General features: G+C 55.4%; 1 protein-coding gene and 1 long non-coding RNA gene across 3 annotated transcripts; both read left to right on the forward strand.

Moving 5' to 3' along the window:
* Positions 1-117: 117 nt before the first annotated feature.
* Positions 118-1,634, forward strand: LOC128140194 (inositol 1,4,5-trisphosphate receptor-interacting protein-like 1). The gene is given in 1 exon segment (XM_052783730.1): positions 118-1,634. A coding segment is annotated over 1 exon segment (1,293 nt). The 5' UTR covers positions 118-341.
* Positions 1,635-2,101: 467 nt separating this feature from the next.
* LOC128140084 (uncharacterized) lies at positions 2,102-26,591 on the forward strand. 2 transcript variants are annotated; one of them, XR_008234612.1, is made up of 4 exons: positions 2,102-2,210; positions 21,659-21,756; positions 23,133-23,270; positions 26,359-26,591. It is a non-coding gene; the product is annotated as an uncharacterized LOC128140084 (long non-coding RNA). The 2 variants fall into 2 exon arrangements; XR_008234611.1 differs by lacking the exon at positions 26,359-26,591 and having other exon boundaries at positions 23,133-23,385.
* Positions 26,592-27,600: the final 1,009 nt, after the last annotated feature.

Here is a 27,600-nt window from a genome sequence, read left to right on the forward strand (position 1 = left end):
GGGGGGGGGGTATAAAAGGCACCAGCTGGCAGCGCTGCCCCAGTACAGCCTGGGCGAGCGGTGAGTGCGCAGGCGGGGGGAGGCTGGGCTGGACGAGGGCCCCCGGGGGGGGGGGGGGGTTCTCAGCCTGCATCGAGGGCCCAGCTGCTCGCGGCAACACCTTGGGCAGGGCACGGTGCCGCCGCCACCGGGGCTGGGCGCAGGCCTTGCTGCCTCCCAGCTGCCTCGCCCCCTCTCCTACCTGCCCCCAGCTCCCTGCGGCTCCCGCCCCTGCTCCCCCCGACGCCAGCTCCCTCCCTCCCAGCCCCCCCGAACCCCTTCTCTCCCTCCTCCTGCAGGCCATGGCTGTCATACAATTCTTCACCCTCATTGTGCAAAGCATCCTCTGGAACGCTCAGGTGGTCGGTGATGAGCTGGATGAGGCCACACGCGAGCGCATGCAGCAGCGTGAGGAGTACCTTAGCTGGGAGATGACTTGGCTGCTGCAGGAGCTGGAGCAGGGGATGCAAGTGCTGGAGCTGAGGACCCAGGAGCAGAGCGGCTTTGCCTGGGGAGCCCTGCTCTTTGCTGCCTTGCAGCAGTGGCAGTTCTGGGCCGTTGCTGGAGTCCTGCTCCTGCTCTTCGGGCTCTGCTGGTGGCTCAGGAAAAGGAGCTGTCAGCCAGCCAGCAGCAGCAAGGAGGCCAGCTGCAGAAAGAAGGCGGATAAGGAGGAGCAAAAAGTAAAATCCAGTGTTGCTGTGGATGTGGGCAGAATTTCAGTCAAGCGCCTCCTGGACCTGCCAGAATCGTTCACAATGGTGGACGAGATGGTGGATGAACTTCTCCGTATGTGCCGAAAACTTTCCAGGAATAGTTTTATGCCGCGACCGAAGCCAGCTGTCGGTGTGAGAAGCGCCTTAGAAGGTTGGAGTCTCTGTGAGGATGATGCTGTCTACCACCTGCTCGTGCCCCTGAAGCCCCCCCGTGGGCACGCCTTCCACCTGCAGCTGGGCACCACCGGGGACGTGCCAGCGAGGAACTCCAGGCTCCGCGTGGAGCTGGAGTGCACCTGCACGAGGGAGCGGCTGGTGGAGGACGTGCTGTGCTTCCTGCACCACCCCAAGGAGGAGCTGAGGAAAAATCAGGGTCCCAGCCTCCTAGGCACCCTCTGCACCGGCCCCTACCTAGACATGGGGAAAACCACCCGCTGGTTCCAGATCTTGGTAAAAGCAGCCTGGGCGGTTTTGCCTCAGTCGAGACACTACCGTTTAACCGTGCTGCCCTCCAGGCGCTCCTGCAAGCTCCGGCTGACGAACGCTTCCGATAGTCCCCTGCTGATTGAGATGATATTTGGGGTGCAGCAAGATGGCTTGGACACCTTCCTGAGCATCGAGTAGGCAGAGGCCAGTGTTACCAGCAGCAGGACGTGGCCAGAGAGCCGTGCTATGGCAGAGGTGCAGTTCTTCAGGCATATGGCCAGGCCTGAAGTAACTCCCCGGGGAGCTGCTGCTGCAGAACTGAGCACGCTGGGCACGGAGAACACGCTCCTCTATCGGCACTGGGAATTGCTGCCGCACCTTTCCTCCACAGCAAAAGCACACTCTGGGGAGTCTGACCTGATGCAGCTGAAGAGGCTGTTGCAAGGAGGCTTGTGACAGAGGCTCTTGTTGCCACCTGGACAGTGACCACCCCTGCCTCTTTGAGAGAGGCCATTCCTTCTGGGAGCTTTATGCTGTGCAAAGTTGCCAATGAATGGTGTGTTTGAACAAACGCTGCATCTGTGAGTGTCCATGCATCAGTTTGTTGGGGAATGCGGGCATAGGGTGCTGACGGCTCAGCTGCCACAGAGTCAGGGAGCATTTTGCAGAAGAGCTGATGTGGTGGGCTCTGGCTTCACTGATTCTGTGACTAAGGCTCCTCCCCCTGTCCATGCTCCTGCACTGGGGCTATCAGAATAATTCGTCACCCTCCACAGCCGTGCATGACAGAATATGATTCATCTACTGCAGCAGAAGGAGCAGAGGACCCAGGAGCAGAGGATGCAGAAGCAGAGCGGCGGCGACGCGGGGGGCGTGGCGGCGGCGGGGTGACGTCAGCGCGCGGGGCGGGGCGGGGCCGGGCCGTACGGGAGGGGCGGGGCGGCCGCGGCCCATTGTGGGCCGGGGCCGGGCGGGCTCCGCGCCGCGCAGCCCAGCGCCGCGCCGGCAGGTACGGCGGTCCGCGCCCGGGGGGTGAGTCCACCGCGGCCGGGAAGCGGCTCCGCCGCCGCTCGCCCCTCCCTCCCTCCCTCCCGCCCTCCCTCCCTTCCGTCCTTCCTTCCTTCCCTTTCGGCTGCGTGGGTTTTGGCGGCGGCGGCGGCGGCGGCGGCGGAGCGGGGGGAGCGTTGCCTTTCTCCCGTGGGCCGTGGGCGCTGGCCGTGCCTGTGGCGGGGGGGGTGCCGGAGTTTCTCTACCCTCGGGGGGCTGCCTTTCCCCCGCCGTGGGGCAGGTGGGGAGGGCGGAAGCCGAGCCCGCGCCCCACCCCACCGCGGGGCGCTGCGTGGGGTCGTCCCCTCGGGCGGGGGCGCGGCGGGGGCCCTGGGCGCCCCCCCCTTTCCGCCGGTGTCCCGGGTGCGGGGTCCCGCGGGGCCTGGCGTGCTCTCCGGCCCCGGTGTGGCGCGGGGAGGGGAGCGGGGCCCCGTCGCCGTGCCCGGGCGGTGCCCGCCCCTGTGGACGCCGGGGGGGGGGCGCCCACCCGCGGGCGTGGGATGCGGGATGCTGCTGCGCTGCCTTCTCCATGGCAACGCCTCCGAGGGCTGCTCCGGCCCCGGCTCCCGCTGGCACGGCGGCTCCCGCCCCTGCGGCAGCTCCCGAACCGGGCTTGGGCCCCGCAGGGGTGGGATGTGGCCCCCTGCGTACCTGCAGAGCCCCAGGGATGGGGTACCCCCGGCTGAGCAGAGCGGGTTTTGGGGGGGGTGTCTCTGCACCCCCGCCCCCATGCCTCCCCAGCCGGCACAGCAATTTGGGGCTGCTTAATCGTCCGTACGTGCGGAGCCGCCCGCGCTGGTGTCAAACACCTTGCTGCAGGCGTGCTCTGGTCCAGCCCGATGCTCCGATGCGGGAGCCGGGGTGGCAGCAGGATTTCGGTGCGTCTCGGTGTTCGGGTATGGCTGCATCAGCGGCGGAGGACGAGCGGGTTTGTGGCTCGGGCACCAGCCGGAGAGCTGCCAGCCGGAGAGGTCGGGGTCTGTCGCTGGCTGCGCCGGGCTGGAAGTCTGGGGAGGTTCGGGTCAGGGGGCCTGCACGGAGGAAGGACGATACCCTTGCTGCACGCAAGCCTCAGGGCTTGGCACCCGCTGCCATTGGCGTGCGATGGATGCGGTCGGATCCTGCCTGATCTTGACTGGCTTGGCACAAAGTCATCAGTGTTAGCAGTGGAGTTTCATCGCTGGGGTCCGCACCGCTTGCAGAGAGCCGTGCTGCCTCGTGCATCGGCGCCTGTGCCAAACTGGCTTTCTGCATCTTTAAGCGATCAAGGCTAATTTAAGGCAAAAACGGATGATAATTCTCCTCCTGACGAAAGCCGCTTGAGCTGGTGGGGCTGCGCGCTGCCCAACTGGGGGCGAGGAGCTCCCCGCAGACATCGGAGGAGGGTGGGAGATCGCAGGGTGCAGCCGAGCCCCGTTTTCCAGGTGCTGCGGCGAGGGGAGGGGAGCCCGTGGGCACGGGCTGCCCCGGTGGTTTCGGCCAGGCCCAAGCACTGCAGACGCTCAGCATTGTACAGCCAGCCGGCTTCTCCCGGCTGCACCGAGAAGGACAGCAGAACAAGGCTTTTTCATTTTTTTTTTTTTTCCCTCTCTAGAGGTCGATTCTGATACTGCATAGGAAATCGAGTGGCGTTGTGTATTAAGGCCACCGTGGTGAACTGCGATGCACCCTTGTTATCCTCCCTGACTGAAAACAACATAGGCCAAAGCCGTGGGCATTCCCTGCCTGCCCCTCTTTCGGTCCCACCAGGAGTAAACAGGTCCTGCAGCGTCCAGACCTCTTTCCATGGGCGCCAGGGTTCATTTCGGCGTGCGTTGCCTCCCGAGCCCTGCGGGTCAGGCATCCACCTTGCTGTTCCTCGTTTAATGAGCGACTCGCCTTGCTCTCCCCGTGGCCGTACGCTGGGACCTGCCCTTGCTCCGTCGGGAGCAGGAAGCAAAAGCCAAAGTCCGTGATGTCTGACTGCCTGACGGCGTGTGACAGCAGGAAGCACTGACACTTCCTCGCTCCGGCCAGCTCTCAGCTGGCGTGTGGTTCTGCCGGTGCTGCCCCTGCCACGGCCCTGGGGTTTTTGGGTCCAGCCAGCCAGGCGTATGCGTGTCGCTCTGCGTTCTGGCCTCCGCCCCGGGGAGGCAAACAGGATGGGTGAGGTGTAAAATCAGCGCCGAATCCGCTCCCCTGGGCTCGAAACGGAGTCAAACCGGTCTTGACCTGAGCTGGCTCCTTATCTGACCCTTTGTTTGCAGCAGGGGTGCGGGAAAGGGACAGCCACGGCGGGCCGGCTCCTCCGGTCCCAGATGAGCCCTCTCGCTGGGGATGGGCAGGAGCTGGGGACAGCCGGTCTAACTAGGTCATGTTTATCTCCCCTTGCTTCTGCGCTTTGTTTTGGTTTCTTCCCCCTCTTCTCCTGCACTGTCATTGTCACAGCTGAGGAAACCAACACAGGGGAGGCAGGGAGCTGTTGGGTGGCCGGGCTCCTCGCAAATATTGTTTACCGGCCAGCCAGGAGCTTGGCTCCTGTCACTCCATCCTCTTGCTTTGCAGTTTGCATGCATTGACCGTCGGCGCTGGGTCGCTGCCTGAAGGTCTTTGGCTGATGCGCTTACAGCAGCCCACCGCATGCACAGGTAGCAAACGTACCTGCTGCGTTTATGACCTGAACTGGTTATAAGCTGGCCATGGATGCTGATAGATGCACCACCCAGAGCGGGTGGTCGTCTTCTGCCCGTGCTCCTGCTGCGCAGATATGCACTGAGCCGCTCCTACACGGCCACTTTTATCTCTGAAGTATTAATAAATGAAGCTTGCCTATTTGGGTGAGCCTTTTTGAGAGGCTGGCAGGGTTGCCTTGAAGGCTTGCTCAGCACTGCAAGTTTTCAGAGCTTTTTTTTTTTTTTTTTTTTTTGCGTGTGCTCTAGCAGTCGATAAGCCAGGGCATCCAGCTGTCAGCTTTGGAGATTGCCAAAGCCTGCTCAACGACATTTCTGCAGGCTTCGCTCACAAATGAGGATTTTGTTGGACGCCTTGGTTTCTGACTTGATGCTGGTAATTAAATATCTTAACTTGGCTTCGGAAAGCTGCCACTGCTGTGGAGTGACTGGTGAGGCCATGTGAAGCAGGATGCGCTTGTTCTGCTGGAAGTGAGTGTGACCTAACTACGGTTCTTCAGCCTGCGATTATTTTTTTTTAAATACACTCTTTTATACAAGTAAAACTCTTAAAAGGGGAAGAAAAACCTTGCGTTTTACTGCTGTGCTGTTAAGCTTGCACGGACCTGCTGGGACAGCTGTTTATTTGCGAGTCGTGGCAGCCGAATGCTGTAAAATTCAAATCATGTCCATATTGATTTCTCCCCCCCGCCCCAGCCACCCTTTTAAGATAATCATATGTGTACTTTTCACTCCTGCACCACAACAGACACCAGTGCTGTGCTGAAAAAAGAGGTGGTCTGAACAAAGGGCTGTAAATTGGGGAAGAAATAATGAATCTCTGATTCTGACTTCTGTGTTGGTTAATCTAGATGCTAAGCCATATAGATTTACTTACTCTATGTGCTTACCATACTAGGGGATGAGAGAAACAACTAGTAAAGGGTTGGAAAGAAGTTAAATACGGCAGCAGAAGCTTTTCTGCATGTTGCGTTAGCTCCCTCACCCTTAATGATGTATTTCCAACTTCCTATTCCATGCAAAAAATAGAGAGTCCTCAGCCCCTTGCAAGACTCTAGTTGTGATTTGCTATTTGCCTTTGATTCTCCTTCCCCCCCCCTGCTTCCTCAACCTGAGCTGGGTTGGGAGGAAAGCCGTGCTGGTGCCTGCTTACCCTCCTGCCCTCTCAGGAGATCATTTCCACTTGGTATCTCCTGTCCTCTTGGCATGTTGTGATGTTTTGGAATACGCTGAAGAACCAGGAGTTCTGGAGTAGCGTAGAAAATCTCAGCTCGGTGAGTCATAGAGCTTTCAAATCTTTGTGGCCGCTGAGAAGAAAACCAAAGGAGGTGGAGATGAGAGAAGCGGCGTGGCACGCCATGAAGACGTGGTTAGTTGACTGGAGAGTTTCATGATGTGAGCTGACAGTGCTTTGTTTCATGATTGGTGTGGCCTGAGCACCAGCCACCTGAATTATAGCAAATTAACCAAATTAATGCGTGAAGTTGCCTGAACATCTGGCCTGTGTTTTCCTCGTGGTGAAGTTGGGTGGGTTCATTCCCAAGGGTGTCCCATCCCATGCTGTGCCCAGGTCTGGAGTAACCTCTGCGCACTCCGCGTGAATCTCTGATCACCCCGTCCTGTTTGTGCTCCCTCCTGCGTTTGTCCCCAGTCCTTTGGGGGAGTTTGTTGTGAATTTGCTAAATGGAAGAGGTTTGTGCTGCTTGGAGCGCCTGGGCGAGGAGATAGCTCCTGGCCTCTTCCTAAATCAGCCAAATGGATGAGGTGGCCCAACCTAGTGACAGTCATTGATGAGTCAGTATTATCGTGACTCTGTAAATTACTCTATGTATTACTCCTCATGGACTGAGTTGCCTGGAGAGTCTTTGTGTTCAAAACGTTGCCTTGACCCGCTGGAGGGTCAGGGTTGGTGGACGGGCATGTTCTCACCCACCACGGCACGCGCCAGCCTGTCATTAGAGCACTGCTGACTGGCGCTAACGTGTCAAACCACCGGAGCAGGGTTGCTCTTCGTGCCTCGTCTCCTCCCGGAGGACACGCCAGTTGCTTCGCTGCTGTTTGGGTTTTTCTTTTACGTCGTTTTGGAGCGCTCTCGCTGAACTCTTCTGGACTCGGCACCGAGGAAATACAGCAGCGCGTCCTCAGTGCGGTTAGTAGGAGGTGGTATGTTGCTGGTTGGAGGCATCCTCGTCTTTCTCAAGCCAGAACGCCAAGCTCCCCGGCGCTTGCAGGGCCTGGCAGATGATTGAAGGGTTATTCGCCTCGCTAGACAAGTGGCTTCATGTTTCGTCTTATGCATTCCTCTGGGTGAGCGTTGCATAGTGATGGGCTTTCAGCTACGTGCTGCTTACCTGAATCATGTCTTCCCTGTGCATGCAGCTTCACCGCCTGGAAGTCAGGGCTGTCCCTCTCCATGCTGCTCCGTCAAGGTTTTTACAAGAGGGTAAATGAAATAACGTGTGGAGGGTGTGGTGGAGGAGCAGCAGAAGTGTTCAGCGCTGGCTTTGGTGGCGAAGGCGACTGTTGCTGCTTTTACCAGCCCTCCTGAAGGGACGGTTTTCAGAAGCTGAAGGCAGTGACCCAATTCCCAATCTCTGGATTTGGGCTGTTGCCAGGAGTTTTGCCCTGAGGCTCCTCTTCCCTTCTTGCACAGGCCCTGGGTGGAAAGCAGCCGCGCCAAAGCTCAAAGCAGCCCAGCAGCAGCCAGACATCGGTGAGATAAAGAGAGGGGAAGGACCCAGTTAATTCGTCTGACCCGTGCCCTGCTCAGGAGAGCAGAGGAAACTGCAGTGGGATCTCCAGGTGTTGGTTGCTCCCTGCTGCTCCTCTTTCACGTGGGGCTTTTGTGCCCGTGGGCTGGGCTGCTGGCAGATCCTGCCCCGGGGCACTGTGGCAGGAGGAAGGCAATTCAAAATTGTGCCATTCAGAGGCTGACTTGGGGGGGTTTGGATGAAACACCAGCAGCTGGGCTCTGTACCAATATGCAAAACTTAGCTACGGAGCTTGGCAGCTTTTGGGGAAGGCTCTGCAGGGTGTTGGTTCCTTCGATGATTTGCGGGAGCGAGGATCAGCTTGTCTTCCCAATGGAGGTTCTTGTAGCACGCAGGGTGTCCTCAGAGATTTTAGGGCTGAGCGTTTGAGGGTAGACTATCAGCAAGCAGGAAAGTGCACGCACTGTTTTTGGACAGGAGCAAAACTGCCTGTACCCTGAGGCTGCAGGGCAGGGGAGCTGGGGCTGTGCTCTGCAGCCAGGAGCCAGCTTTGCACCGCTTGGGGTGGGAGGAGAGGATGGTACTTGTCCTAGAAATCAAAGAAAACTGGAGTGTGAGAATGGGGGAAGCAGAGCGGCATCGTTCTGGGACGGGACCTGCAGTCACTCGGGTCTGAGCGCAGTGGGTCAGGGTGTTGGAAAGACCCACGGCATGTTATGCTGCTCGGGTGATGTCCTAGCAGCTCAGTGCCTGTTACGGGCAACCTCTGCTAGCAGCAGATCTTGCTCCCGGCTGCAGCAGGGAGGTGAAGGATGGAGGAACAGTCGGGAGACCACTTCCCCCACCCCAAACAAGCAAGATTAATTGCTTGCCATGGCATGGCTGCAGAGGCAGCGCAGCCGGGATGTTTTCTGGCTCAGATGCGTTGCATGACGTTTAGCTTAGGCTGTGGTGGGTCTGCCCCGCTGCTGCTCCTGAGTGTTTCTTTTGTGCAGACCTTTCCGAGGCAGCTCTCTAGAGCTGCACGTCCATCTGACTTTCACCTAGTCGTGAGATTTTTAAATTTTTTTTTCTGCGTGCTTGTTTCTCGCTTGGCCTTAGCATCTTCTGAATGAACGGTGCTCGGAAGAGCTGTGAACTCGTGTGCAATCCTGGCGAGTCTGCGGCAGCTGAGGTCCGGCGCAGCTGTTTCCTTCAAGGATGCTTGTGTGGACGTAAGCGACTGTGAATCTGTTTGTGTAAAGCTTTCTCTGCCGTGGCTGCCAGGCACCCTTCACGCTCCCATTCCTTCACGCTGCTGCTTCTGGCAACCGCAGCACCTTCTTGCCCAAGGCAGAGCTGAGGACGGGGGAGATGCCGCTGGGAAGGTGGGTACCCTCGCCGTGCCTGGCTTTCACAGAAATCGCGTGCAAAGGACGCTTCCTTTGCTGAGGTTTTCTCCCCTCTGCCCCCAAAGCGCTAGGAGTGTCTTGGCTGCGGCTGCGTGCCCAGCGCAGGGAAGAGAGGCTGCACTCTGCCTTAATATCGGGTTAAGCCTTTCAGATGCATGGTGATTTTCAGCTGCCCTGTTTTGCTTGGCACCGTCCTTGCATATCCCATGCATATCTTTCGGCTGCCGTTCCTCTGCCGAGGGACGCTCGCCCAGCTTGCTTGCGGACGGCCTGGTGCTGGACCTCCTCCAGCTGCAAGGGAGAAGAGCAGGCCCACGGCGATGCCGCCTTGGGTTTCCTTCTTCCATCAAGTCCTGTGGTCAAGCACGGGGCTTCTCCCATCCCCGTCCCTGTTTCTCACCTTCCGTGTGCAGGAGTCGGTAGGGTTAAGGCTGCCGGGAACCTGGGTGTTGTTCGGTGGTGCCAGGCGAGCGTCAGGCAGGAGAAAAGCTGAATTTGCAAATCTGTTCCTGGGTACTCCGGTAAGTCACGCCAAGGACTGTTTGAACTGCGCTAATCCCCAGTGCCTCTGGAGCAGCCTTGTTTACGAGAGCCGGTGCTTCAGACGGGTGTCCTGGCAGATATTTTACGTAAGCCGTTTGCTTACCAAAGCTCTCTGGGTACGAGAGGTTGGTTTTGAGACCTCAGCCCACGTGCTGCCTCCTCGCCCTGGCATTTTGGAGGCATCCTGCAAAGAGGCTGGAGGCTTTTTAGGGACAACTCGGATCCATTTATAAACTCCAGCTCCTTTTATCTTCTGTAGAGAGTGCTGCCTGGCAAGCTGCATGTGAAACAGCTGGTGGCTCTAGAGCCACAAGACGTCTCTACCCATCACAGGGAGCAAAAAGATGTCGAGGAAAATTTTTGGAGCATGCTAAATACTGTAATCCCTGCAGTCAGTTTGCTTTTGGGTATGGAGCTGGAAATGAGTCTTTATGCTCATCGTTTTCTCACTTTTACTTTTGTATTAAATGCTGCTCTTCTGTTCACCAGGTTCAACAAAATTTGCCATTTTTGAAGTGATGCAGCGCTGACCATAGGTGTGTTCAAACTGCGGTGATGTGCGATGGGCTGTGATTTGGGTTACGTAGTCATGAAATTGTGCCGTTCCCTTAGCTGTAAAATACAGTATCTCCCTCGCTTTTCAAGCCCTCCTATAGCGTGACAGCTTTCAGCATGAGAAAAAGAGAGTAAAGAGGGACTTTAACCTCAAAATACTCAGCGGATGGTTTTCCAAAGGATCGCTCATAGTGGCATCAGAGGAAGCTCTGTTGGCTTTGCACTGGGGTTGAGGCTGAACTAGGTGAGAGATGCATGAGACGGTGGCGATGACGTGTCTCACAGCTGTAGCTTGGTTGCCTCACGGCGACGTTTTCTTCCCTTTGCCTTGTGTTTTGGACTACGTCTTTCATTTTGGTGGGAGTCGGGGCGAGACTGTGTCTTTGGGGTCTGGTGTTGCCAGTATGCCGTGGGGTGTTGGAGCAATTAAGGAGGGATCCATCCCTGGGGACACTGAGGGCTGAGCTCCAGGTACGGCAACGGGCTGTTACAGTGCATCCTGAGATGCATGTTCTTGCTCTGGGAAATGGATTCTTTGGGCAGCGCGGAGGGGGTGGAGAAAGACCCTTGAAAAATGGGTGCTCGTTTTTCTGGGACAGGGAGGGAAGCCGAACAAACCACATCTAACAGTCGCCTTGTCAGTGACCATCACGGGGATGTCCATACCCAGCACCTGGGCTGTGCTCAGTGCTGCTAATTACAGCTGCTGTCCCTGTTGAAAGTAAAAGTTTGAGTCTGTTCACTCTGGGGTTCCCATGGCAGCTTTTTGGGATGGCACCAGCCCCACACCTCCACGCCTGGCAGGCCTTGTCCAAGGCCAGGGACCAGGCTGCCCTTTGCTTGAGCTAAGCCTTGGATTTGCGAGCACGCGTCATGGTTGAGGAAGGTCTTGGAAAAACACCTCTCTGGCTTTCCGCCCTGTAGTGAACCCACCTGCTGCAAAAGGCTCTTGCAAAGGTGCTCTGGAGCTTGAGAGATGTTGCTGTAAAGGTCCAAACCAGATGACCGCTGTCCTTTCCAGTGCTGGCCGTGCTTTTGGCTCTGTCCTGCCAGAGGATCCGCAGCTCCGCTCTCCCTTGGGTGCAGCGCTTCCTGCCGAGCAGAATTGGCTCGAATTCGGGAAAATAAACAGACCTGCAGTGCCGGAGCTGGGAGTCCCGGGTTGTTGCACAAGGGGAGAAGGTTGTAACCAAAAGGCACTTTCGTCACCTCTCTACCTGTGCCGCTGCTGCCGCTGGCTTTGCGGCGCTGTAATTGCATTGCCGTCTAATTTATAACATGCTGCGTTTGGAGGACAGCTTTATTTTCTTTCTAAATTCTTGCGTAGCTCCAAGAGGGGAAATTATCACTAACCTTTCCGTTTTGCACGTGGTTTTGTTTTTGTTCGGAGTTCCACGTTCTGAAAGCTTGCGGGATGCCGCTGTTGGGGATGTGGCATGGGCGAGCCTGCGCCGCACATCTGGGCAGAGGAGCAGGGTGGTCTCTCACCTGAGCTCATGGGATGCTCAGTGCTTTCCCGGCACCAGCTCCAGGTCATTCAGTGCCCAGCGCAGGTGGATGCTAACAGCTTGCCAGTGCTGGTGTAACCCCAAGCCTGTTAAAAGCCCACAGGACCGAGTCTTCCCCTTCCTCCTCCTGCTTCCTCCCCCTCCCTTGCTTTTCGACACCGGGTTCTTGAATAAATCATCTAGGATGTGATCACACAGGAAACTCGCGGTTTTTAATTTTTTTTTTTTTACAGCTAAGTTAGGAAGTGAATTCAGCTCTCCAGGGTTTCAGTCCTGTGCTTTTTAGTCACGAGGTTCTACATCCTTTCTACTCCGTCACTTGTGACATGACGTCTCCTTGGCCGCTTAAGCTTTTCGCCTGCTTCTGCCTGCCTGCAGAAACAATAGCTGCTGGAAATGCTCTTCAAGAACCCGAAAGGGATGGGGATTGCCTGTGGAGAATGCAGATTTGATCTACGTTAGGTCTTTTTGTTTTTATTTTGTTTACCACTCGGTTATCCTTTTCCTTCAAAGAAAAGCAAAGCCCTTGTTCTTGCAGAATTCATCGCTGCTGATGTGTTACTTGCTGGAAGTAACATGCTCAAAATACTGCATTCCTTTGTGCATCTTTTCTTTATTTTCTTTTTCTTTGTGGGTGGGAGCTTAGGGCGTATAATGGGCAGATTAGCAACTGTATTTGTGGAGTAAGCCATCTTTGTGCAGGTCTGGCTAGAAAGCAATTAAGCTTGTCTTGATCTCTAAATGAGATTTTTGCCGAACGCCTTACCCAACTGCCTTTTGCATCCATTAATAGCGGGGTGGGATGAAAACAGCTGAACGTGTAAAGATCGCCTGTTGGATAAATAGAGAGGCGTTGGTTGTGGGGAGGTTCCCCGGGATGCGTGCGAACTGCTGCCTCTTTGTGCGGTTGTTTTGTAGCTCTGGTTCTTGAAACCTGGGATTAGGTGTTATGTGGCTGCTAGCGTGCAATCCCTGGGATAGCGGGCGTGGGGTTGGAGGCAGAGCTGCTGGATAAATAGGGAACATCCCATGGACTCCATTAATGTGCCGGTCCCCATCCCTGTAAGATCCCTGGGGTGAGACCAGGGCGCGTTTGGGAGCTCCTGGTGACACTCAGCTGTGGGTCACCCGAAGTGCCTTGCCCTTGGTGTATCCCCCTGGTCTTGGGTTGCTTTTCAGCCTGGGAAAACCCCGTGACTTTCCGGGGGGGTGGGGGGGGAAATTGCATCGCCACGCTGGGGGACCCTGCCTGGGTGGTGTTTGCTGCTGCTGCAATGAAAACCGGTGCGGGAGCGGCACTTCAGTGCAGCATTTTTGAAGAGAACCGACTAAATAAAGATGCCTTTAAGAAACCGTGCCTTCGGGGAACCCTTATATCTCTGTCCCAGACCGTTTCTGCGTCAAGATAAGATTGCAGAGCAGCTGGATTTGTGCTCTGCTTTGGGAGGTGTGGGTGGGGGAAGGGCACTGGGATTTGTGTGAGGGTGCAAACATTCGTTATGATCACCTTTATTTATAAAGTAACTGCAGACAAGCAGTACACAGCCTAATACCTTCTCCCGTGAATGCCTGGATTCTCTGTCGTGGCCAAACGGTGGGGAGAGTGATCTCGAGGGAAGGAGGGAAGGAAAACACTGGGCGAACTGCGCTGCCTGTGTTGGAAAGGATCCCATTTTCCCCATCCCAGCCCTCCTGGCTGCCACCCACCGCTGCCGCCCCAGCTCCGAACCGGGAGTGTGGGCTCTGCCAGCGGTGGGTTACGGGGTGTTGGTAGTGGGATCACGATGTTGTGTTCATGCAAGGGCGTAGCTGCTGCAGATGGGCCGTAGCACACACGAGACCATCCTCCTGCACGGCTTGGCCCTCTCCCATGGGTGTACGAACCAGCCTCTCCCTGCGTGCCCCACGCTTTGCTCTCCATCTCCCTGCTCTTTAAAGTGCAAAAGCTCTTAGATTACCTGTGGAAGTACTGCTTTTTTTTCTTCTCCCAGTGTAAAAGTGCCCAATAAGAGATGCGGGTCTAAAGAAATTCCATGTTGTGCTGAAGCCCATGTGCCACATCGAGGATGGTCATCTTGTGGACCTCGACGTCCTGGCACGGCCAAACCCAGTTCTTGCCTGTTTGCGGGGGAAATTTAGGTCAACTTGGAAGTCCTGGATCCACAAAGACCTGGATCTGAGTGAGGCAAGTGCCTTGTGGGGTGCAATGACGAATGCAAAAGCCTCGGAAAAATCCAAAACTAGGATGACTGGAAGATGGTTTTGGTGCTTGGGTGGGGGGTTATGGAGAGAGGGGGTGGGACAGCACTTTGCTACCTTTAGGGCTGGGGCTGTTTTGCTTTTTGGTATGCCCTTGATTGGAAATCTGGGGAGTTTTAATGCCAGTGAGACAGAAAAACACCCGGCAGCAGGGTCTCCCTCAGGCTTCGTCCTGCTGTCGTGGGGCTGAGCCGGCGCGGTGCAGTGATCTGATGTGGCGTGGCAGCCATGCCCTGTGGAGATACCATCTCCTGGGAGGAAAATATAAAAATAACCACATCTTTGGCCGCGCCTTTGAGTTGTGTGAGACCGCAGTGAAGGAGATGGGGGGTGAAATGTTACCGGTGGAAGCTAGGCAGGAAAACTGAACGTTTTCCCAGGAGGCAGATCTGAAGCAAAGGTCCTGAAGACCACGAGGGAAACATCCTCACCCTCCTCCCATGCTGTGCTGGGGTGCAGGGGACACGCTGGAGCTGGGGTCTGGGGTGGTTTGAGGAGATTCCCCGTTGTCCCCCATCCTCCTCTTCCTCCCTTTGGGCTGAAGGTGGTGCAGCACCGTGCAGGTTACTGCACCTCATCCCGCGCCGCGGCTCTGGGGTCTAGACAGGTGATGCAAACCCTTGTGAGACTGTGTCCTGCCCAAGACTTTGGGAACCTGTTGGACCTACTTCGCTGCCTCTTTGCTGTGTATTTCCCTTTTCAGAGCTTTGATGGAGCAGGTCCATTCCTCCTTGGGGGACCACTAAATCGTGGAGCTAGGAGGAATAAATCCGTGGGAGGCGTGGTCCATGGCAGACGGGAGCTCCTGGCATAAGCAGGCTCAGCTAATTTAATCTGCGGTGGACCCGATCTCCTTTGTCTTCCAGTTGAGTTAAATATACCCTTCGAGTCGTGGTTACAGAGGCTAACTCCCATTTTGATTACGCAAAACGCTCTAACGCGGGACGCAGCTGGCTGCCTCCGAACGGAGCTGGGAGGAGAGCAGGATGGGGCGTCCCATGGCCAAGACCCACGTTGCTCTCTCTTGCTAACCTGTATCTGGACCACGGCCGAGGTGCGGGATGCTCCATAGGCAGCTGCGTGGAGATCTCCAGCTCCGGGTTTTTGGGGAATGCAGCTTTTGGAAGCACTAGGTCTTGCGGCGTACCCATAAGCTTTCCATTGTCTGACAGGTTTTAAAGTTTAGTGGCCATGCTGCAGCTACCTGGGCATGGCTGGTGGCTTCAGGACAGAGAACAGGGCCCTCTCCGTCTTTGCAGAATTCCCAGAGGCAGCACTTCAGTATTTCTGGATGCAAAAAAGTAAAAAGTTGTTGGTCGGCTTGAGCAGCAGTTGGAAGAAGTTTTAGTCTTGGAAGGCAAAAGGGAAATTAAGTCTCAGCAGGAAGGAAATTTAAGGTATTAGTCCAAAGGTGCCACCTGGGGATTTATGTGCCTGGGATTAAGATCAGCAAGTGGCCATGTGCGTGTTGGGGGCCGCCTGTTTGCACCCCGGTCTGTCTGTGTTGGTGCTCTGCCTGAGCTGCTGGGTGGGTCTCTGGTTGCTTCATCTCCTGAGATTTGTCTGGTGTGACAGCATCTCAGATTCTTCTGTGTTTGGCCCCACGAGTGTCCTTGAAAGGCCAAAAAGTCACAACAACAGGTAAAAAGCACTGCTGCATCTTGTCCGTGGTGCCAGCCTCAAAGCTAAGAGTTGCTTTATCTTTTCAGCTTTCTCTATTGCAGGCTTCAAAATAGCCAAGAAAGCAGTTCATCAGGAGAGCTTTAACGAAATATAGCTTCAGGGTCTCCAATATCGGCAACTTCTGAGTTAAATACCTGGTGACAGTCATGCACCGGGTTGTGTCGGTATTTGCTGTAGGCTGGCAAACCGCTATTCACCATTTGCTTATCTGCAGTATCTGACCAGCTTATCCTTGAGTAGCTGGATTTAACCCCCTTATCCGCCTGTGTGTTGGGAGCCTGGCATGCCGTACCGTGCCAGCCCACCACGCTCTCCCGCTCCTCCACCCCAGCATGCCGGGAGGAGCCCGGATGGCTGCAGCTGCGGCTGGAGCTGGGGGCTTCGGGGAGAAATGGGTGTTTGCCCTCCATGGGATGATTGATTGCTTCTGTTATTTAAAAAGCCAAAAACTCCTGGAGAGAGAGAGAGAATTAAGCTGACTGAAGTGTTTAAGTGACTGAGTTTCCCTTTAATTAAAAACAAAGAAAATTATATATATGTATCATAGCGGTACCTAAAAGAATGAGCCACTGACCTGCTTCATCCCTGATTTGGCTTACAGATGGAGAGGGGAGGCAAATTTTAGATAAAAGGTGGGAGGAATCAGCTTTGCCCTTGAAAGATCAACTCCTTGGCTTCTGTGGCAATGCCTGACTCTGTTAGCTGTGAAAAGCAGAGAACCGCTTTCCGAGGGCAGGGCAGTTTGTGCTTTCCTGGTGTCTCAGGAGCAGAGCAGCACGTGTACAGTCGGAAGAAGGTCCCCTGGCGAGGGTGAAAACTGCAGGGGGTGGTGGCACGTCTTCTGCGCCTTCATCCCCACGGCGTTTGCTGGCGTTGGCTCTAGCCCCACGCTCTGCCTTTCCTCTTTGCCATTTTAAATGATTTCTAGCGCGCGAAGAAGTGGCTGTTTGCTGGCTGCATATTCCTGCGTTGCATTAAAGTCATCAAAGGTAGATCTGTGCCTGTTCTGTATTGCTTTGGGTATCGCACGGGCAGCAGCTGAAGGGAAGCCCCGGGTGCTCAGGGATGCTCACGGGCTCACCCGCCTCGTCTGGGTACCTGCCGTGCCACGGCGAGAGCACAGAGCTCATTTTAGGGCTGCAGCGGAGAGCGATAGTCCCCAAACGCTGCTGTGCCTGGCCTCAAAGATATTCACGATGAGGGTGATTTCTGAGACGGCGCAACCAGAAAGTGCTTGGAGCCGGCAGCCAGGGCTGCAAGGACCCGCACAAAGCACACGTGCCAGCTCGCTCTCCCTCTCGCCTGGGCTGGGAAGGGCTGGCAGGGCTTGCAGCCTTCCCAGCTCCGAGCTCTGCGCTCCGCAGTGTTATTTATTGGGCTCCCAAGAGCTGTGAGCAGTGGCTGGCACCCTCTGTTTCGACCACCCATGCTCCCCGGTGCCGTGCAGGGCTCATCTGCTATGAGGGAACGTTTGCAAACACTACAGTGATGTGAGTCCGTTTATTTTTTTAATCCTCACCACGCAAAGGAGCCGTTTTCTCCCCAGCACTCCCAAATAGCATGGTGGAGGCAGGTGGTCCGTCCAGGGCAGGGGTTCCTGGTCCACGAGGTAGAAGGATGCTGCGGAGCCAGAAGGATGCTGTGGAGCCAGGAGCCGTGCCCTGGGGCTGAGCGGAGGCGAGGAACGGTGTCACACCGGGGATGCAAAGGCCATTAGCGTTTTATTCTGCAAAGCCAATGCACGCGGGAATGGCAACCCCTCGATGGCTGAGTTAAGTGAATAGATGTGACGAGACACGTTTGTTTATGAAAATACTAATCGTTCCCTCGGGGGACGGGGTGTGTTTTGGGGAACGGGTGAGGCAGCGTGGCAGGGCGTGGGTGACTGCAAGCGATGGGGACCACAAACACAGCTGTGTGTGCCTGCGCACCCTGATAACGTGAACTCATTGCTGCTGGGAGTCCCTGCCTCAGGTTGCTGGCAGAGATGCGGTACCCTTTATTAATCCACAGAGATAATTGTATTTTTAATGTAACCAGTGGGGGAGTTCACATGAGGCGGAGGCATTCCTAGAAGACCTCCGTAGGTACCACCTTGGAGGCATCTAACAACATGACTCAGCATCTTGGCTGATGGTTTTTTAAAGTAGGTCTCAAATTGGCACCAGTTTTAAAGACTAGGAGATGATCTGAAGATGGGGATGCTGGGATGTGATCCCAGGAGGTAATTTGGAGCTGTGGAAAGCGGTTTGAGCCATGGTCAGCTCTGCCCGCTCCTGCGAAAAGCAGTTTGGGAGCAGGACTGCTGCTGAGCCCGCGGTGGAAGAGCAGCGCCTGACCCTGCCCTCGGTGTTGACGGGGCCGGTTTGACTGATGAGGGTGCGGGGAAGTGCCGCACGTGCATAAAAGCTGGGGAGATGCTTCGTGCTGGGCTATTTGAGCGCTCCTCTCGCCTTTTCGTCAAGAAGCTACAAAATGCAAGTGTATAGCGCTTTGTCAGGGGGGTGGTGGTGGGCACCCAGCGGCTCTTCAGTCCAGCAAACAGCCCGTGTCTGGAAGCCAAAGCCAGATGCTTGCTATCCAGAACAAGGCACAGGTACATCTGGATATTTATTTATTTTTGAGCTGCATTTAACCAGTGGAACAAACATTTGCAGAAAATGGCCTTAGCCTTGTCTCAGTGTCCTGGATCCAGACCGCAGGTGGCCCTGGGAGGGAGTTTGAGTTTGATGAAAGCACGTTAAGCTATCGGTATCAAGAGAAGCGGAGAAGAATGACGAGCTGCAACGCTCGGGAGTCCCGTACTCCAGGAGAAATCACTCTTTCAGAGCAGACGCTTCTAACGTGGGTTCGCGGGGCTGGAGGAGGACAATGCGGAAGAGGTCAGCAGGGATCCGTGCCACGTCTCACCAGGCAGGCAGTCCCACCTCCCTGCCCCGTGGCGAGCAGACCCTGAAGGGGTGGCTGGGGCAGCGCACGGGATGCTGTCGGTGGCAGCAGCCTCCATGTCCCACCCTGCCTGGTGGCTGCAGCCCTACACAAGCCAACAAGCAGGTGAGGATGGAGCTTCTGTGGATGCGAAGCTGACGCCAAGCAGCATTTTTACCTACTCGCTTGCGAGAATCATCCATTGGTTCTGCTTGCTGTAGCGCAGAGAGGTGGGGACGGGGTGAGACACGGCACAGATCTGCGCTGGCCTCTGTATCGTCCTCCGCCAGCCCTGCGAAGCCCTGCTAGAAGTGTCTGTTCCGAAACAGTGGTTTCTTCTGGAGTATGGGACTGAAATGATAGCGCTGCAGCCTCTCACCGCTGAGGATAGCCCTCGTTTTGTCTTGTCCCGTTGATCTGAATGAAGTAATTTATAAGGACGTTTTCCGTAAGTCAATAAATCCGTGCTCGCTGCTGTGCCTGGGAGGTTTAATTTGCTCTAGATACTGCACTGAGTATCTCTGTCCTGAATTGCACTGCAAAGTCCTGCTCTTTGGGAGAGGATGGGGATACGGCTCGATCCTCCGGGAACATGCTGCAGGCGGCTGATGGTGCCTGGTCCCTCTTACTTATGCACCTCCCACTGTGGGCTAATGAGACCAGGGAGCGTGTAAGTGCAGTAGTTTCTCTAGATAGTGTGTGGAGCTTGAGGACTCTGTCCGTTGTGCCAAGCAATTCCTGATGTTACAGGTCTTGGGGAAACTGAAGCCAAAAATAAAGGAGGGGAGGGAGCGTTGGCCTTTGGAAGGAGAACACGGTGCAGAAATCTCAGTTACATGTAGGTTTCCCTTTTGTATCTCTGCGTGATGTTTCCTGTCGAGAGGAAGTGAAAAATTCCTGCTGCACCGTGACACCTCCTCTTCCAAAAACTGCTTTTGTGAGCCTTTTGAAAGCGATGCACGTGTGTTTACAAAGCCTGATGCAGGATCTGCCTGAAAACAGAGGGTTCAGAAACGCAGCTCTGCTACCTATAGAGAAATCAAAGATAAGCCCAAGGCCTTCAACCCTGTGCTTGTTTCCCTTGCTTTGTCCGAGCACCGTGGTCTGGCAAGGCTGGAGCTGTGGTCGCGGATGGGTTCATCCTGTTGCCAAGACCCAGGAGGGGACTTTCCTTTCTGCTGTGCACCGTGGGTTTGGGATAGTTCCTGACTTGTTCTTGTGGCACGAGGGGTGTTTTGGGGACCTCTGAGCTGATGGGCCGTGGAGTCGGGTCAGCCGACCCCGTGAGCACCCGGAGCCCGGCTCTCCGCCTGCTGAGCTGAGCCCCCAGGGACCCCTCCACTTCTCCTCCAGAGTGGCTCCGAGACCGTTCTGCATCTTTTGGAGGTCAGAGCTCATGCTGGGGAATCCAGAACCGTTCCCAGAGCCAAACCACGCCACGGCGAGCGGGTGTGTGCCTGGTCTCTGCTTCTCATTTCCTTCGTCACTGCAGAGAGCAGTTGAGCTGCACATGGGGTTTCAGCGGGGTGTCCCCTCTTTTGTTCCTGTATATTAGAAAAGTCTGTGCATGTGTTTATATTTAACAAAAAAAAAGTACATATTTTAACGTAGCTGTTTGTGAGCTATGCCACTCGGGACTGGTCTGGTTGGGTGAAGGAGGGATGTTGCTCGGAGCTGCCTACCTGTTGCACTGGCAGCCGTGTGATGGTCCTGCTGGTCTGGCCGTGCTTGCACTTGGAAGTAACAAGTGTTGGCAGGGAACTATCCCAAACCTGCTCAAACGCAGCTGGAAAGGCTCCCTCTGATGTGAACAGGCTTTGGAGTAAGTCTCACAGCACAGGTGGAGAGGCCCTATTGCTGTTATTTGTATCATGGCCTGGCCCAAGCCTTTCCACGTGTGCCCGTCTTGCGTTTTCTGTCCCCATTTTCCCGCACACTTGCTGGCGTGTTGGGATAAAACCGATGCAGCTTCTGGTGGCAGGGCTGGATGTGGGCTTGCTGCTTGCCACGCTGCTGCCCATCCTCTGGGACGGCGAACGCAAGGTCAAAGCATCGTCGTGCCAACGGCAAACTGGAGCAGCCGTATAAAGTTGTCATTTTAAATAATTGCCAGAATGGTTTCTCCTCCCTTTCCTCCCCCCGCCCCATGTTCTTCCCCGGCACCGTGTCCTTCCCCACCCACAACCCGGGGGCTGCCTGGATCTCTTCAGGATTTATGTTAAAAGGGAAATGTTACGTACATAATTAAAATGTTGGATTGCTGGGTAGAAATGGGATTTGGTGCTTACTGCTGTGACTCTTTCTCATGCGTGAGGGTGAACCGATTGATTACTGAGGTTTGAGATTCAATATTCCCCCGAGCTCTGCGGGCATTTAACGTGGTGGGGGGAGGGCAGAGAGAAGGGGAGGAGGAAAACGATGGTTTTCCTCCAAAGCAAGGAGAGTAGGGGAGAGTCTACTGAGCGCATCCCCTTGTCTTGCTCTGCACGCCTTCTGCTGTAACAGAGGCTCCTGGCGCTGGTGTCATGGCTCACAATAAAGCAGGTGCCTTACTCTGCATCCATGATGGGGGGTAAGCTGCTGGTGGGCTTTGCCGGCTGCTCTCACCGCTAGGTTGAGCATTCCATCCCATCTCATCCCATCCCCATGGCTCAGCTGCATCCCCACCTCCCCACATCCTGGTCCCAGCTCAGATCCCTCCGAGCCCAGCAGCGGGGTAGACCTGCCATCCCCTCCTTTCTCCCTAGGAGCACGCCTTATTTATTTATTTTCCTTAATTTCTTTTAATCCAAACCCCCCTCTCTTTTTGGTTTCGATGGGAGGGGAGGAAAAACCCCGACGCGCCGCTCCTCAAGCACGCGGTGGGAGCCTTGCCATGCCGGTGCAGGTTGGAGACACCCGTTTTCCTTGAAGTCTAATTTTAGCTGAAGGCGAGGGGATCCCTTTAGGGTACGGCGGAGGTTTCCTATCAGCCTAGACCTTAAGAAACAGGCACGCAAACAAAAACAACACAGAAGCACTTAGGTTTATTTGGGTGAATTCTTTTAAAAAAGGGTGTGACTTATTTTTGGGAGCAGCCCCAGCGCACACTGGCTTTGTTCTGCTGCAGTGGAGTATTTCAGGTCTTCCAAGATTTAATCAGAATAATTAGTTACTGTCTGTTTATACCTTCTGTTTTTGTTGCAGGATTTCCAAAGGGCGTATTTATCTTCCAGAGTGCTGCCTAAGTGTCGCTTAATCATTAAGCATTTGATTTCCTCCAAGTTATCTGTCATGCTGCTTATGTAAGTAAATAAAGAAAAAAGAAGGGAGGGCGGGGATGGTGTTGGTAGATTCTGCTTGGGGGGGGTTGTAAGGATTTTTTCTGATTGTCACGGGTTTAATTGCGAGTTGCCTTGGGTTCCCAGCCCGTCATGCAGTGATCAGAGGACTGCATGTTTGGATTGGTGCTTAACAACCCAGCCAGTTTAATGAGGTTGCTTTCAGCCAAGCCTTCATGTATACCCCACTAAACTGGCAAGAGCTGTGTTACTCCCTGTCATTTCAGGAGGGGGAAGAAAAAAATGGCTTTACGTAAATAAAGGGCTTTTGCTTTCGCTTGTACAGTTACACCTTTGACTCCTTAACCTGGTGGTATCCCTTATAAAAATCACAGCTCTGCCTGGAAATAAGTTACCACTGTAAGTTTGCCAGGATTGGAAATTGGGTGTTTTTCAGCCTGTATTTGCACGTTTGGTTTGGGAAGGGGGACCTTCCCAATTCCCACATTTCCCATCTCTTTAAGACGGGAGGTGAGAAGGACACAGAAAAACACTGCAGAAGAGGATGGGATGGCTGGAAAGCCTCACAACGAGACAGATGTGGTGCTGAACCCACCCCTGTTCATGCTCGGTGACTAAATGAATTGCACAATGTTTTCCCTTCAATATTTATCACCAAGAGCAGCGGAGGGCAGCTGCCATGCTGATGGCAGTGTGGGGCCAGATGATTTGCTTTTTTTCCCTTGGTTTCCCTTTCTTCCCAAGCTGGGATGGTAGGGGTTGGTAGGGGTTGGGTGCTGGGATGCTGGCTCATTGTTACGGATGCACGACTAACCAAATCCAACAGGTGTTAAAACTCAGATTTATTCTTCAGCAAAAGCTAGTTAGAAGTCCGGTAACATTTTATAAAGCCACAGGCTCAACGATGTAAAGAGAAGTAATACTACACGGCCGACTTAAGAATCCCCAGGATTCAAAGTGATGGCTCAAAACGCGCATATCACTCACCTAAAAGCTGAGGGCTCTCTCCCTCGAGGAGTTACCTCGGGCGGTGCCCCGGCCCGAGGGGGAGTCCCCGATTGCAGACCCGCTGCTCCGAGGAGGACTGCCAACGTGTCCTCCGGCGGGACCCCGTTTATACCCCTGTCGAATCTGACCTGTGGTCATTTAATTCTGTTGGCCAGGAGGGTCACCTCGGTGTACCTGGCACATCTCAATTGGCCAGTTCAAATTTCAACCGGCAGCCTCCAGGGTTTCCTTCCCCTTCTCCCTTCCTGGAGAAGTTTTGTTTCCTGCTGGCAGGCTGGGGCGGGGGGGGAATGTACTGCCACAGAAGTATCCATATGAATTACGTCAAAATGTAAGCATAGATAATAGAAGCACTAACGAGCATTCTTTAGGATAAGATGCATCAAACATGCAGAAGATCACACTGCGCAGAATCATCCGAGAAGGGTCAAGTAGTGGACAAGTGAGGAAGACTACGGAAGACCACCAGAGGACTCCTGAAGACCACCAGAGACCTTCAATGCGCCTGCGTAAAGGACATTTGCATATGCTAATAGCTTCCCAGAAAACTAATGAATATGTATAACATTTCTCGGAAATCTAGTGAATATGTATGTAGAACATGTACTTAACCTGCACATTTAGACCTGACGGGGAGCACGATGGGTGGAGCGATCCCCCGTGCACCCAGCGCTGCAATAAAGAATGCCTGCATTCTAAAACTCCAAAATCGAGTCTCAGAGAGTTTCTTCGGCTTTTTCGGTATCAACACCCCCAGTTTGCAGCTGGGAAGCAGAAGTCGCCCATAAGGACGACACAGGGCGACTGATCCAGAGATTTCCCGTGATTCCTGATAGATTTATACGTTGCTGTCCTGATCCTGGCTGGGTGATCCATCGTAGACTCCTGCAAGGACGTCCGCTTTATTAGCTTTTCCCCTAATCTTTACGCAGAGGCTCTCAACCATGTTGTCCCCAGCCGCAAGCGCTGTACAGTCCAACCCCTCCTTTACATACAGCACTGCCCCTCCGCCTCGCCTGCCCTGCCTCTCTCTCCTGAAGAGCCTGGAAGGGTCCGTCACTGCACTCCCGTCACAGGACTCTTCCCAGCAAGTGTCCCTTAGGCCAGTGACGTCGTTGCTCTGGGACCGAGCCAAGGCCTCCAGCTCCTCCTGCCTCTTCCTCGCACCGCGCGCTTGAGCCTACAGACGTTTCAAATGCGCTCCAGTGTCCTCGGCACATCGTGGAGCAGAGCGAAACCTCCGCGCACCGTTCCTCCAACATTGTCGTGCCATCATTAGCTTATCACTGGTAAGCCTGATTTTACGCCCTCCCCCCCTTCAAACCTAGTTTAAAGCTCTTTCAGTCAGCCCCGCTCGCTCGTGAGCAAAAATACTTTTCCCCTACTACGAACGGGGGATCTCGTCAGGCCCCAGCAGGCCTGGTGTCGCGTAGACCGTCCCATGGTTGAAAAACCCCCAATTCTGCCAGTGACGCTAGCCTCGGAGCCAGGTGCCGATACGCTGCATCCGCCTGTGTGTTTCGATGTCATTCCCTACAGCTGGGAGGACAGAGGAGAACACTACCTGTGCTCCTGATCCCTCCACCAATCTGCCCGAGGCCCTGAAGTCTCTTTTGACTTCGTTGGTACCCACACGAAAAAGCAAGAGGGGCTAATAATGAGGGCCGTACAAGGCTCAGAAGTTTCCTGGTAACGCCTTCAACCCGAGCCCCAGGGAGGCAGAAGGCTTCCCAAAAAGGCGCGTCTGGTTGGCAGACCGGGGCAGGAGTGAACGAATTCTTTACGTTGCTTTGCCTGGGCGTGTGCTTGTGCTTTACCTACTGAACTGTCCTCTCTCAACCCACAAGCTTTCCCACTTTGACCCTCCAGATTCTCTCCACCGTGCCACTGCGGGCAAGGGATTGAGTAGCTGCGTGATGATGCCAAGCTGCCTGCTGGCATTACCCCACAGCACCTGGGAAGCCAAAGCCCGGTGAATCCTTGAGACCAGAGCCCACTGCACCAGCTCTTCTGCAAGATGCTCCCCGACGCCATGGCAGCTGAGCTGTCAGCACCCTATGCCCGCATTCCCCGACCCAGAGATGCACGGACACTCACGGACACAGCCTTTGTCCAAACAAGAGATTTATTGACATCTTTGGGCACGGTGGATCTCCCGGAGGGAATGGACTCTCTCAGAGACAGAGGGCGGTCGCTGTCCGCGTGGTAAGAGGCATCTCTGTCGCAAGGCTCCTTGCAATGGCCCCTTCGGCTGCATCGGGTCCCACTCCGCAGCGTGTGCTTTTGCTGTGGCAGAAACCTGCGGCAGCGATTGCCACTGCCAATTGAGGAGCGTGTTCTCCGTGTCCAGCGCGCTCAGTTCTGCAGCACCAGCTCCCCGAGGAGTGACTTCAGGCCTGGCCCTGTGCCTGAAGAGGCTGGGACCCTGATTTTTTCCTCAGCTCCTCCTCGGGGTGGTGCAGGAAGCACAGCACGTCCTCCACCAGCCGCTCCCTCGTGCAGGTGCACTCCAGCTCCACGCGGAGGCCGGAGTTCCTCGCTGGCATCTCCCCCGTGGTGCCCAGCTGCGGGTGGAAGGCGTGCCCACGGGGGGGCTTCAGGGGCACGAGTAGGCGGCAGACAGCGTCATCTTAACAAGGACTTCAACCTTCCAAGAATCTGCTCGCACCGACGTCTGGCTTCAATCGCGGCATGAAATTTTTCCTCGCATCTTTGGGAGATACGGTAAAATTCCGCCATCTCGTCCATCATTGTGAACGCTTGTTGCAGTTCCCAGATGCGCTTGGTCAAAATCCTGCCCACATCCGCTGCAGTACGGGGGTTTACGTTTTCCTCCTCCTCATCCACCTTCTTTCCGCAGCTGGCCTCCTTGCTGCTGCTGGCTGGCTGACGGCTCCTTTTCCTGAGCCACCAGCAGAGCCCGAAGAGCAGGAGCAGGACTCCAGCAACGGCCCAGAACTGCCACTGCTGCAAGGCAGCAAAGAGCAGGGCTCGCCAGGCAAAGCCGCTCTGCTCCTGGGCCCTCATCTCCAGCTGCTGCGTCCTCAGCTCCAGCTGCTGCCTCCCCTGCTCCAGCTCCTGCAGCAGCCGAGTCATCTCTCGGCTCAGATAGGTCTCACGCTGCTGCATGCGCTCGCGTGTGGCCTCATCCGGCGCGTCACTGACCACCTGAGCATTGCAGAGGATGCTTCGCACAACCAGGGTGAAGAACTGCATGGCAGCCATGGCCTGCAGGAGGAGGGAGAGAAGGGGTTCAGGGGGGCTGGGAGGGAGGGAGCTGGCGTCGGGGGGAGCAGGGGCGGGAGCCGCAGGGAGCTGGGGGCAGGTAGGAGAGGGGGCGAGGCAGCTGGGAGGCAGCAAGGCCTGCGCCCAGCCCCGGTGGCGGCGGCACCGTGCCCTGCCCAAGGTGTTGCCGCGAGCAGCTGGGCCCTCGATGCAGGCTGAGAACCCACCCCCCCCCCGGGGGCCCTCGTCCAGCCCAGCCTCCCCCCGCCTGCGCACTCACCGCTCGCCCAGGCTGTACTGGGGCAGCGCTGCCAGCTGGTGCCTTTTATACCCCCCCCCCCCCATTGTGACTCGTCCCCTCTGATGTCACAGGTGCCAGAGCGCATCACGGGCACGCCCGCCGGCCAGCCCCGGCCTTCGGCCTCACCCCGGCTCAGCGACTCGCAGCTGCCCTGGTGTACTGGTGAAGGCTGGGCTAGAGTTCGTTTTCTTCACGGGAGCTTGCGTGCTGCTTTATGTTGGATTTCTTGCCATCTGCCTGCCAACGGCAATCTCACAATCACGGAACGTCCTGAGTTGGAAGGGACCCCCGAGGATCATCGAGTCGAACCCTGACTCCACACCGGGCAACCTTAAAGAGAAATCCTAGAATCCTAGAATCCCTTAGGCTGGAAAAGACCCTTAAGACCATCGAGTCCAACTGCAAACCTCACCCTGCCAACTCCTCCAGTAAACCATGTCCCCGAGCACCACGGCTACATGTTTTTTAAATACCTGCAGGCATGCTGCCTCAACCACTTCCCTGGGCAGCCTGTTCCAATGCTTGATAACCCTTGCAATAAAGAAATTTTGCCTAATATTCAATCTAAACCTCCCCTGGTGCAACTTGAGGCCGCGTCATAGAATCATAGAATCATAGAATCATTTAGGTTGGAAAAGACCTTCAAGATCATCGAGTCCAACCATCAACCATGCCCACTCAACCATGTCCTGAAGTACCCCGTCTACTCGCTTTTTGAATACCTCCAGGGATGGTGACCCAAGCCCTTCCCTGGGCAGCCTATGCCAATGTCTGACAACCCTCTCAGTAAAGAAATTTTTCCTAATATCTAACCTAAATCTCCCTTGCCGCAACTTGAGGCCATTTCCTCTCGTCCTATCTCCAGCCACCTGACCGAAGAGACCAGCACCCACCTCACTACAACCCCCCTTCAGGTAGCTGTAGAGAGCTATAAGGTCTCCCCTCAGCCTCCTCCTCTCTAGACTAAACAGCCCCAGCTCCCTCAGCCGCTCCTCATAAGACTTATGCTCCAGGCCCCGCACCGACTTGGTTGCCCTTCTCTGAACATGCTCCAGCAACCCCTCTCGTCCTATCACCTCCTGCCTGAGAAAAGCGACCGACACCCACAACCTCCTTTCTGGTAGTTGTAGAGAGCGATGAGGTCTCCCCGCCTCAGCCTCCTGTTCTCCAGACTAAACAAGCCCAGCTCCCTCAGCCGCTCCTCATAAGACTTGTTCTCTAGACCCTTCACCAGCTTCGCTGCTCTTCTTTGGATGCGCTCCAGCACCTCAATGTCTTTCCTGTAGCGAGGGGCCCAAAACTGAACGCGCTAG

Source organism: Harpia harpyja, chromosome 3, assembly GCF_026419915.1.
Source record: "Harpia harpyja isolate bHarHar1 chromosome 3, bHarHar1 primary haplotype, whole genome shotgun sequence".
Classification (NCBI taxonomy): domain Eukaryota; kingdom Metazoa; phylum Chordata; class Aves; order Accipitriformes; family Accipitridae; genus Harpia; species Harpia harpyja.